This window comes from Schistocerca serialis, chromosome 1 (genome assembly GCF_023864345.2).
Source record: "Schistocerca serialis cubense isolate TAMUIC-IGC-003099 chromosome 1, iqSchSeri2.2, whole genome shotgun sequence".
Taxonomy (NCBI): Eukaryota; Metazoa; Arthropoda; class Insecta; order Orthoptera; family Acrididae; genus Schistocerca; species Schistocerca serialis.
This window is the reverse complement of record NC_064638.1, coordinates 769,451,583-769,464,303: the sequence shown is the minus strand read 5'-3', so window position 1 is coordinate 769,464,303 and position 12,721 is coordinate 769,451,583. Positions and strand designations below refer to the sequence as shown.

General features: G+C 37.5%; 1 protein-coding gene across 3 annotated transcripts in view; it reads right to left on the bottom strand.

The window, feature by feature from the left end:
• LOC126458184 (uncharacterized) overlaps positions 1-12,721 on the bottom strand; it is a 186,529-nt gene that overhangs the window by 79,137 nt on the left and 94,671 nt on the right. For all 3 annotated transcript variants that reach the window (XM_050095074.1, XM_050095065.1, XM_050095057.1), the window contains exons 4-5: positions 5,941-6,264; positions 5,815-5,849 (exon numbers count right to left, since the gene is read on the bottom strand). In XM_050095074.1, coding sequence (XP_049951031.1) covers positions 5,815-5,849; positions 5,941-6,264 — 359 coding nt within the window. The remainder of the gene's footprint in view (positions 1-5,814; positions 5,850-5,940; positions 6,265-12,721) is intronic.

Here is a 12,721-nt window from a genome sequence, read left to right as displayed (position 1 = left end):
GTTTTGTAATGATTAGCTGCCCCAATGCATTCAGTAGTTCTGATCGAATGTTGTCTACTCCCACAGCCTGGTTTCGATTTTGGTCTTCCAGCGCTCTGACAAATTCTTCAAGCAGTATCATATCTCCCATCTCATCTTCATATATGTCCTCTTCCATTTCTATAATACTTCCAGCATGTTCATCTACTTTGTATAAACCCTCTATGTACTCCTTCTACCTTTCAGCTTATCTTCTTTGCTTAAGGGGCACCGGAACAATGTAAATGACAAAATTAAGGCTTTTTTAATTATTATTATAAAATTATTTGGAGTTTTCTGAATAAAACAAATCAAGCTTCACCCTTCTAAGTGAATTCTAAGTGTGTTTTTTATTGCTGCAAAGTTGACATGCCGCGTAAACGGTTGTAGCGACTTGGTGTGTCACCTCTGACGACGCAGCTCGCTGGCTGCAAGCAGGGTATCTTTGCGGAATTAGGCAGTGTTTTGTTTTCCAACATTGTATGACTATCTCTGCAACAAGTGACTGTTCATATTGGTAAACATAACCGATATACCATGTGTGTTGACTTGTGTAGTTTAGCTGTTCAATTTTGCAGATTTTACGAATTTTGCTCATACCTATTTTACGTATTTGGTTTGTGGATATCAATATGCCCCGTTTCAGCGATCGAGTGTTTAAGAAAAGGCACAATGAGTGGAAGAAGAAATCTTTTGTTGTTTTGAAGGGAGATGCTGCTCAGACTGCTTCACCAACTACTCCAAATGAATATGATAGAACTTTCTCCAGCAAGAAACTTTGTAAAAGCAAAGAAAAATCTGAAAACTATGAAAGTGACAGTAATGATGTGAATGAAATAATTAACATTTCCTTGCTCTCTAATATGTCGAAACATAATGTATTATGCCAAGTTTGCAAAGAAAGAGGACTGGAATTGAAAATAACTTCACACATTGGTTTGGCATGTAAAATGTTATTGAAGTGTAACAAATGTGCTGCAGAAATTTTGTTTTCTAATTCTAACAGTATTTCACGTAGTGTTAATAGTGGAAAGGTGTACGATATAAATGTTAGGCTAGTGTATGGCTTGCATTGCATTGGCAAGGGCAGTGCTGCAGGGACAACGTTATGTGGAATTATGAACTTGCCAAAACCACCAACCAAGTTTGGATTTTATAATGAATTGGTGGGATCTTCTGCTAAAGATATTGCACAAGCAACAATGAAGAAAGCAGTTGAAGAAGCTGTGACAGATAATGGGAATTGTAGAGATTTAACTGTTGCTTTAGATGGATCATGGCAACTTAGAGGTCATAAATCTCTAAATGGAGTTGTGACAGCTACCAGTGGAGACAGGTGCAAAGTAATTGATGTTGATATTCTCTCAAAACATTGTATATATAAGGGAAGTACCAAGGACGAACATAGTGAAAGTTGTGAAGCAAATTTTCATGGCACGAGTAGAGCGATGAAAGCAATTTTTTCCAGATCACAGGAGTGGTACAATGTACGATACACTAACTATCTAGGAGATAGTGATTCTATGGGATATAAAGCTGTAGAAGAACTCAAACCTTATGACAATGAAATTCATATTAAAAACAGGAGTGCATTGGACATGTGCAGAAGCGATGGGGGCTCGCTTGCACAAACAAAACCAGACATTAGGATTCCAGAACCTTAATGATGGTAAGACCCTTGAGGAAGAGGAAGATTGACAGATGAAGCAATTGACAGATTGCAGAGGTATTATGGGTGTGCTATTAGGCAAAATACAAGAAGCGTTGAGCATATGAGGAGAGCAGTATGGGCAATTATTTTTTCATACTGCATCAACAAATGAGCACCCACAATATGCACTGTGCCCCACAGGTGATGACTCATGGTGTAAGTACCAATCAGGAATGGAATATACCCATAAAAACAGTTTGCCAAATGCTGTAATTGATGTAATTAAGCCCATATTCCGAGATTTATCACAGCCAAGTTTATTGGAAAAGCGTTTACATGGGAAAACACAAAATCCAAATGAAAGTGTAAATAATTTAATTTGGATTAGGATTCCCAAAATAGTGTTTGTACAGATAAAAACATTGCATTTTGGAGTGTATGATACAGTGGCAACATACAATGAAGGAAACATTATCAAATGTGATGTGCTGAAACGTTTAGATTTCCAAGCAGGACACAACACCATTTCCACAATGCACCTAATTGATAAAGAAAGACTAAGAGGTGCAGGAAGAAGAGACAAAAGCCTACAACATGCAGCAAAAGGGAAGAAAAAACAGTGAAAAGGAAACTAACACTGGAAAGGGCAGGAATGTATTAAAAAACTTTGGAAGCCATTTCCCGTAACTTTAAAATTTTCATCTTTGAGGAACATTTTCTCAAAAACTGCAAACAGTATATCAATGAAATTTATACACAATATTGTTTACTTCTTTTCCTTCATTTTTCTAACAAATTGTAAAAAAATATTGTATAATTCAAGAGTTATAAAAGAAAAAGTGCAAAATTTTAGACAAAAATAAGCATCTGTTTAAAAAAATTGTAAAACAAAAACCAATACACATTTCTTAACATGGCATTATAGCTTTGTAGAGAAATATTCACTGCACATGTAGTCCAAATTTCAGAGCAATATGTTTAATGGTTTTAGAAAAAATTTTCCTTCTATTTTCTAAAATTAACATGGAGGAGATGGATCGTTCCGGCTTCCCTTAAGACAATTCTTCCATCTGAGTTCTTAATATTCATACTGCTTCTTTTCTCCATATGCCTCTTTAATTTTCCTGTACACAGTATCTACCTTTCCACTAGTGATATATGCTTCTAAATCCTTACAACTGTCCTCTAGCCATAACCACTTAACCATTCTGCAATTCCAGTCAATCTCATTTTTTAGACATTTGTATTCCCTTTCGCCTGCCTAATTTGCTGCAGGTTCATATTTTCTCCTTTCATCAGTTAAATTCAATATCTCCTGTTGTATCCAAGAACTTCTATTGGCATTGTTCTTTTACTCATTTGATCCTCAGCTGCCTTCACTATTTCATCTCTCAAATCTACTCATTCATCTTCTACTGTACTCCCTTCCCCTGTTCTAGTCAGGTGTTGCCTAACACTCCCTCTGAAACTCTCAACAACCTCTGGTTCTATCAACTTATTCATGACCCATCTCCGTAATTTCCTACTTTTCTGCAACTTCTTTAGTTTTAATCAACAGTTCATAAGCAATAAATTGTGGTCAGAGTCCACATTTACCTCTTGAAATGTCTTAAAATTTAAAATCGGTTCCAAAATCTCTGTCTTTTCATTATACAGGGTGTACATAAAGTCCAGGAACACTTTCAATTATTTATTGCACAAGAACTAAACATTGTACAGATGTCATACATATTGCTTTTTGGAGAGAAACTCTGAAAGTTTCTTCTATATGCAAACCATGAGTAACCCGACAAACGTCAATACGGTAATCGAATTCTTGCCATACCCATCCCAGCATGGCATCATCAACTATAGCAGTCGCTTCCTGTACTCTCTCCCAGAGCTCTGCTTCATCACGTGGTAGAGGCGGCACATACACCAGATCTTTAATGTGTCCCCACAGAAAAAAGTCTGGCGGAGTGAGATCTGGTGCTCGGGCAGGACATTTCATGAAACAGCTGTCCCCTTCTGTAGCATGGCTGATCCATCAATGCAGCAGTCCCATGATCAGGTACCAATGAACTTCACAATGAAAATGGGGTGCAGACCCATCCTGCTGAAAGATGAACGGAGAGTCCCATTGCATTTGAGGCATCAGCCATTGCTGCAACATGTCCAAGTAGAAATATCCAGTGACAGTGCTCTCGGTGAAGAAGAGTGGCCCGTATAGTTTTTGACATGACAAGGCACAAAAAACATTTACCTTTGGGGAATAATGCTCAAATACAATGCTTTCGTATGGATGCTTTGTACCCTAGATTCAACAATTATGTCTGTTCATTTTTCCATTAGTGTGAAAAGTGGCTTTGTCACTAACAATTAAGCAATCAACAGTGCCATCCCCACCCTCATTCAGTTGTTGCAACTGTGAACAAAACTCAAAACTCTTGTCTTTCTCATCGTCATTGAGCTTCTGCACTAACACCAATTTGAATGGTTTCATAGATAGCTTCTGTTGCAGGGATTTCACCACTGTCATTGGAGCCATTTCGAGTTCACGGAATGCATGATGCACCAATTTATTTGGACTCCTTATAAATGTCTCTCGTTCGTGCTCCACATTCACTTTACCCACACTGGGATGTCTGCTTCTCTTTTCCGGGCACAAGCAACCCATCATAACAAATTTGTTGTGCCAGTTGTAAATGGCCTTCCTTGTTGGTGGCTTCTTACTGCACTTGGTTCCAAACATCCATTGAACAGCTATAGCACACTTGTTTTTGTCGAACTTCAACACACAGACAGCTTGCTTCGCACTGAACTCGCCATGTTTGTGATTCAGGTATACATGACAAAAAACTTTCAGGGTTTCTCTTCAAAATGACGTATGTGCAATATCTGTATAATGTTTGGCTCTTGTGCAATAAATAAGTGAAAGTATCCCCAGACTTTATGTACATCCTGTATAATCAGTGTGAAACATTGTGGTGTCTCCAGGTCTCTTCTTCTAATACAACCTTCTTTCATTATTCTTAAACCAAGTTTTAGTGGTGACTATATTATGCTCTATGTAAAATTCTACCAGGCGGTTTCCTCTTTCATTCCTTCACCCCCCCCCCCCCCCCCTCCCCCCTTCGCCTCCTCCCAGTCCATATGCACCTAGTATTTTCCTTTCTCTTCCTCTTTCTACCAGCCCCCTACCACAATTAACTTTTTATCTCCCTTAACTATCTGAATAATATCCTATATTTTGCTGGCTGTTACATCTATAAAAAAAAATGCAAAAATAGGAAACAAAATGACTGATTGAACAGTTTAACAAAGCCAAGGGTCTTTGTTCATAATATCAAGGATAAGTACTGTACTTTTATTTAGCTTGATGCATTCCCAAGCATGCACGAGGTGCAAATCATGTTCCATAATTACAGTTAAGACAAAAGCATCTAGAAACTTTTTTAGATTTTGTCATATTAAATGCATGATTGATTATGTTTAAAAGTTGAAAGGTAAAAAGATAAGTTAATGACACAGTACTGATTCAGAATAAAACCATGCACAAATTAAATATTCTCAGGAACTAGAAGATTGTGATTATAATCAGCTGTACGAATCTACATTTGCATCTATATCCTGCAGAACCACTGTGCCATGTGTAGCAGAGGGGAAGGGTGGGGTACTTCTAATTGCACCACATATTAAAGTTTCTTCTAGTTCTATTTTAATATAGAGCTCAAGAAGGACTGCTTAAATTCCTCTGTGTACACTGTAATTAGTCTAGCCACTTGTCTTTGTGGCCCACATGAGAGTCATACATAGGGAGCCGTACTATATTCCAAGATTCATTGCTTAATAATTGCCCTTGGAACTTTGTAAGTAGATTTTCTCAGGATAGTTACAGTGTTTGTATTGTGCTGCAACAACTCTTATTCTGTTGGGTAGCACATGTCTGGAAGTAAAAGTAATTTTTCCATTGAATCTACTGCCATGCAGGAGTTTCGTGAATCTTAAAAGTATGTAATCAATATGTAAATTAGAAATTTTTATCTACAATCATCATATTGTAACAGCTAAACTAATCATATCAAAGACTGAGATAAACTGAAATTATTTATAATGTACTACAATTTACTTGTTAATTCTACAATCAAATAAGTAACTCTACATACCCTGCGGTATCACCACCAATACCTCCAAGAAGTATCTGTAAAACAAAACAACATTACAGTGCGAAGTATAGTACAATAAATATGTTCATCAAAAATCAAACTGCATTTGTATGTTTTTTCCCTTACTGGATGCTTAGCACAACAACACTTCAGTAAAGGTTCTTCTTTCTTCACTGTAGGCTCACAAACAACAATTCTTGGAATATGATCTTCGGAACCACAAATTATTACTTTAGGAAGACTTTCATCCTCAATTTCCAAATCAAATGTTTCCTTCTCTTCACCAGGACGTGGGCCCTCCAACAGGCATAGCTGAGACTCTGTCAGATGACTAAGTTGTAAAAGGGTTTGTATCCTAATTGTCAGAGCTCCAAATTCACCAAGCTTTGCCATCAGTTCATCCTGTTTTGATTGCAATAATGCTGCATCTTCAGCAGAGAGCATTTCTTTCTGTAAAAGATTATTATCTTGTTTATTAAAAATTAATTTTATTTGTATTCTAATATTCAAATAAGCTTGAATTTATTCAAGACACTAGAATGCAATTTTCAAGTAAAATAAACAATATACACTATTAATTTATGTTGTCATTAATCTGTAAATAAAATATCTATCATATGGTAGTTTATATTTGAGGTCTCATCCACAACAAATTTTTCTTGCACTTTCCAGGATACAGGTACACCTCAATTCTTTTAGGTGGGTGTAAATCTGTAAGAAGGAGGAAATAAAAGCACAAGCTCAGAGAGGATAAGAATAGGTTGAAAACTGGCCACAATCTTTTCAAAGGTACTATTTCAATATTAACCTTACGTGATTTATATAAACCACAAAGAGCTTAATTTAGATGACTGAATGGAGATCTGATCCCCAACCATCCTAAATACAAATCCAGTGCCATTCCCACTCATTTGGAATAAGTCTGCTGGAAAAAATGTAAAAATCGAAATAATCATTCTGACTTAAGACTACAAAATGCATGAGTTTATCTTCACCCTCTAATAAACTTATGTTCAGCCATGCGGGATAGCTGTGCAGTGTGAGGTGTCTTGTCACAGTTTGTATGGCTTCCACCGTCAGAGGTTCGAGTCCTACCTCGGGCGTGAGTGTGTGTTTTGTCCTTAGCATAAGTTAGTTTAAGTTAGTTTACTTAGTGTGTAAGCCTAGGGACCAATGAACTCAGCAGTTTGGTCCCACAGTCCTTACCACAGACATTTAAAAAAATTATATTCAAATTATAATACATACGTTTCCCACAACAAAAAGAGTTTAGTACGAAATTTCTACACTATGAGAAAACAATCAAACAGAACTCACTGAAAGAGGACAGAACAATAGGAGTACAAAATAAACTGAAGTAGTAAAACAAATAAGGCAATGAACAGTTTTTGAGAATACAGAGAAATCTTCTTCAACCTACATTTCACATTTACTAACAATTGTCGTCATACACAACTGCAGTTAAGTTCCTGAGATTTCCTCATTTATAGGCAAGAGATTTTACTTTTGAAGGTTCCATAAATAATCCTGCAGTATCGCTATGCACAGCTGTGTTTCAAATAGAGGTTTTGAGAGAGTAAAAGATTCAGTCTTTGATGATTGTGTCAGAAGATATGTACCTCTCTTCCATTACATTAGGCAACAGCAAAAGTATTTGCAAGTCAAATTTTAAGTTCAATATGTGTTAATATTACATAGCAATCCTAGAAAAGGATAACTCACCATATAGAGGAGACAATGAGTTGTCGACGGGCACAATGAAGACACTGCTGTATGTTTAAACTTCTGGTCAAAAGGCCTTCTTCTGGAGTAGAAAACACGCACAAATTCATACAACCACAACTCATACACACGTATGTGTGTGAGTTGTATTTGCATGAATGTAGGCCTTCTTCTGAAGTAGATAACAAACACAAACATTCACACAATCACAACTCGCACATACACATGTGTGAGTTGTGCTTTTGTGAATCTGTGTGTCTTTTCTACTTCAGAAGAAGGTCTTTTGGCCAAAAGCTAAAATGTGTAGCAATATTTTTGTTATGGCTATCTGTGACTCAATGTTTCCTCTGTACGGTGAGTAGCAAACTATCATGCTCATAATAATATTATTTTTATTTCTTTATGTGTAAGAGAGGGAAGGCAGGAAGATTAGGGTTTAATGGTATCCACAATATGGTCATTAGGGATGGATCACAAGCTTGTAATGGACGAGGATGGAGAGGAAAATTATCTGTTTCCTTTTCAAAAGAACCATCCTGGCATTTACTTTAGGAAATTTATAGAAGCAATGGAGAACCTAATTCTGGAAGGCAAATTGAGATTTGAACCCCAGCAGCATTGTTTTGCCAAAAAGAATATTGGACATACGGCTTATTCACTACACAAGAAGATAAATGATGACTGGGAACTGATGGAAACTCCCTAGGGTGGCTTTTTAGAGCCAAGGTAAAATCAAACTTTTTTTGAAGGTAGCAGAGAATTTGCTGAAAATTGGATGAAAGTAGCAAATTTCAATGAGTCACATCACCTTCCATCACAACTGGAGTAATACATTCCTTCTAATCAATGGCACAAAAATGGACAAAAACAGATGTCCCAGAAGGTACACAAGAGGGGAAACCAGATAATTAAAATGGGATGTATACTCAAGAAGAGAAGATGTTTGGTGTTGCTCTTCACTAACATGCACTGTGACCCGAGATGGCTAGATGTATCACTGACCACTAATGATCATCTGACCACTGATGATTGACCTGCTGCTAAGCTCTGTGGAAATACACGTTAATGAAATGCCGTGTGGCTGGCTTCCATTACCTAACATCTGTATGGTCACTGACTGCAGCAAGGTATGCAACGAAGGCCACCTACTAGCCCATGATGAAGGAACTTTTGCTTTTCACAAGGAGTAACTCTTCACTCAATTGTTCTTATTTGTAGTTAGTGTCATGTTCCATGGTTTATTTTTATTATTAATTGTAATGATGCAGAACAAGTCATTTTACATTCACATGTAAATACAACAACATGTTGACCATTTACAAGGTTTTCCCCCCAATAATACAGATGTGACATAGAAGTTCCTATCCATCACCTTTTACACATTGAACAAACAAAAATTCTTAGAACGGAATAGGATTGGTTATCAAAGAGAAAATTTTTCAGATTGTTTTCAAATTTGGCTGTGCTGTCTGTCAGACATTTTATATTATTGGGTAAAAAAAGGGATCAAAAATTTTGGTGGTAGCATTGTGCACACTTTTTTGTACAATCTTAGTGTGGAATAATGAATTTCATTTTTTCTTCTTGTACTTTAGTTAAGTACATTATGGCTCCTTTGAACTGTATTGGATTATTTACAATAATCTTTGTGAGGGTATAAATACACTGTGTTAAGTAGTAGTAGTAGGCTTGTAAGGGACTTGAAGGTCCCTTACCGATCTCACATGATTCCTCCAGATGCTCCTGCCTTGTGCTGCCTCTTGCTAGTTATTTATTTCCAATCTTTTGCATAAGCAATAAATTTCATTGTGCCAAGTTCTCCTAGCCCCCCTCCCCCCCCCCCCCCCCCTCTTGGTCATTTGTCATATGGCTTCTCCCTGAATATGCTTAAGACAAGTTGGTCTTCTTTCATTCTCATCAGATGTCCAGCCCATTGCAGTCTTATAGCATTTATTATGTTTACTATCATTGGTTGTTGTGATAGCTCATGGATTTCTCTTCCAGCATTGTGATTCATTGTCATAATATGGACCAAAGATTTTTTTATAAACTTTATTCTCAAATACTCGTAAATGGTGGTGTTCTGTTTTTGTTAGGCTCCATGTTTCTACCCCATAGATTACAACTGGTCTGATGATTGTGTTATATAACTTTATTTTAGTTTTCCTAGTGAGCACCTTGGACCCTAAGAGATTTTGTATAGCATAATAGGCTCGATTAGCATTTTGCAGTCTCACTTTTCATTCTACCTCTCTCTGATTTTGTTCATCTAGCACTGATCCCAGAAATTTGAACTGTTCAACATGCTCGAATTTGTGTTCATCCCATTGATCTCTACATCTTTGAACTACCATGTATTTTGTTTTCTCGTCATTTACTTTCAGGCCAAGTCTTGATGCTTCTGTTGCAAGCTCCACAAATTACTGCCTAATCTCTGTTTCACAGTTTCTGATGAACACTATGTCATCTGCGTATGCTAACTTGTTAATTTTGCTTTCTTGCAGAATCCCAGCAGGTACCAGTTTGAGTTTCCTCACAACTCTTCTAAAGCTGTATTGAAGAGAAAGCGGGACAAAGCATCTCCTTGTCTTAACCCAGTTTTATTTTATAACTTTAATCCATGTAGTAAAACCCTGCTTGAATTTTCATCCATGCATACTTTGCAGAGATTTATCAAATTAATTGGGAAACCAAATTCAGTCATTACATTCCACAAGCTTTGTCTATGGATGGAGTCATAAGCTTTCATGAAATTGATGAACAGATAATGTATTTTATGTTTATATTCCCAAACTTTTTCATTTATTGATTTTATTGTAAATATGCTATCAGTGATGGGTCTGTTTTTGCGGAAGCCATTTTGATAATCCCCAATTATATTTTCTGCATATGGTTTTAAGCGGCATAGCAATAAACAAGATACGATCTTATAAACTGTATTGACTAATGATATTTCTCTATAGTTTCTGAGATCTTCCCTGTCTCCTTTTTTATGAATAGGGACTATTAATGATTATCTCCACTCTGTTGTAATATTCTCTGTTTTCCAGACTATCTGTATAAGATGAAATAAATGTCTGTGCAATGGTTCTCCTCCATCTTTTAGTATCTCAGCTGGGATGAATGTGAGTGAGTACCACATATTATTCTTACACCACATTTCTGAACAGTGAAGACTTTCTTTCTTAAAGATGACATGCCCCAGAACATTATTCCATATGGCATTACTGAATGAAAATACATAAATATCAATACACTTATATGCCTCCTCCAAATATTTGCAATAATCTGAAGTTAGAATTTGATGAAATGGGAGTTGTCTCAGGTTCAGAATCTCATCAATTTTGGCATATAAAACCTTTGAAGAAACTGACAGAACATTTGTAAAGTACATTTATCATTCATCCATGACAATGTTCTGCAAAGTACCAGGAAATTATTAAATTCCTTTGTATTATGGCAAATATAAAGGTATTAACCTTTTATTTTTTTAACATATGTGGTTCCCAGTTAGCAGCTTTCTCTTCATGAAATCTGTTAATAACTCTATAAATCTGATTGTGCTGATTTACCTTCAGCAATCAGTAAAAATAGTTGATGCACAAGAGAGCCATCACATCAATTTGACACTGGACATGGGGCTAAAAACGCAAACAACAACATAATTTGGCACCCAGAATGCGGAATGATATTGTAACAGGATTTACTGCAGGGTAGCGTTGGGCGAGTAGTTCTCTGTTGGAGGTTGGTAATGGAGCAGGCGAAGAAGGTAGCCAATCAGTTGACAGAACACTTGAACATTTTACTGATGAACACAAACAGATATGTTTGAACACATCTGAAACAGACAGATTTCAGATGACCTGAGGTGATCCTCAAACCACAGCACATTGCTATGTCAGTGCCAAAGCAGGCATTTCATGTGGACAGTGGTGGGAACCTGGCTACCATAGCATGCTGGTGGATGGTGGCTGACAGCTGTGGGGTGGCGGCGTAGCAGTGAGGTGACATTCTTGTGCCCGGGTTGGACACTCAGGCAGTGGTTGTTAGTTCATGACATGGCAGAGGCAGTATAATTGATGCTGTGACTAACATGGGCTCTGCCTCACTGGACAACCCAGCTGTGATGACTTACTGACAGGCTGGTCCTGTGTTAAAATCCAAGTTCCACATGCTGACAGTTGTGGAAGGCTCCCCAAGGCAGCAACAAACGTCTGGAGCAGGTGGGGGGGGGGGGGGGGGGCTGGTGTGGCATAATCAGTAAGTTGGTCACTCATTGATGAGTTTCTGCATAAAATTCCTCACACAGAAGTGACAGCTGTGGAAACAGTGTCTGCTGATGCTGCTGAGCTGGCAGCGCATTGGCTGATCAATGCAGCCTGGTTTCAGTAGCTGTGCTGCGGTCCCAGCTGTCTGTGTTTGAGCCGTTACATTTCTGCCCTCCTTAGATTAATCCAGTCTTCCAGATTCCTGTTTATTTGTTCTGAGAGTAACAGACACTTCAACATTTATCAATGTTTCTTCACTGCTTTAACAAGACTTCGGCGTGTCCTCCTTTACATTTTATTTTACACTAGATACAGAATCTCACTCCTATTACGCTTAAGCACTGAATTTTTGTGCTTCCCTTTTTCCTTTCACACTTCATTATTGTTCACTGTAATTGAGTCACTTCTGCACTGGTACTGGCATGATTAATGTGGACTCACGGTTGAAGGAAGGTAAGGGTGGAATTTGGGCAACTATATAACTGAGATGGCAGTACACAATACTTATTATGCTCAAAATTACACAAACAGATAATGTGCTAGCCCCTGTGGCTTTGAGTCAGTTGCATCGTTTATTCTGATGTTTTCTTATGTTTCATTGTCAAATGACCATTTTGTGCTGCCATCATTTGGCCCAGAGTAGCCAGGTGAGCTGGGTCTAATGTGGTGTTTAGGAAAGTCTGGTTTTCCTTGTACAGGATTTTGAAATGCAGATCCAGTAGGTACATTAACGAGTAGATGGTGTTTGGAATTGTGGTTCTACTGATGAGATGGTAGGTAACCGGAAAGTGGAACCTGAAATGCCACATTGCCTACCATTCATAAGCAATCCCTGATCTTGTAGCTCTGGGCACTACTGAAATGTCCTTGGTGATAGCAGGTGTCAATGACTTTACCTGTTTTGGTACTGAGTAGTC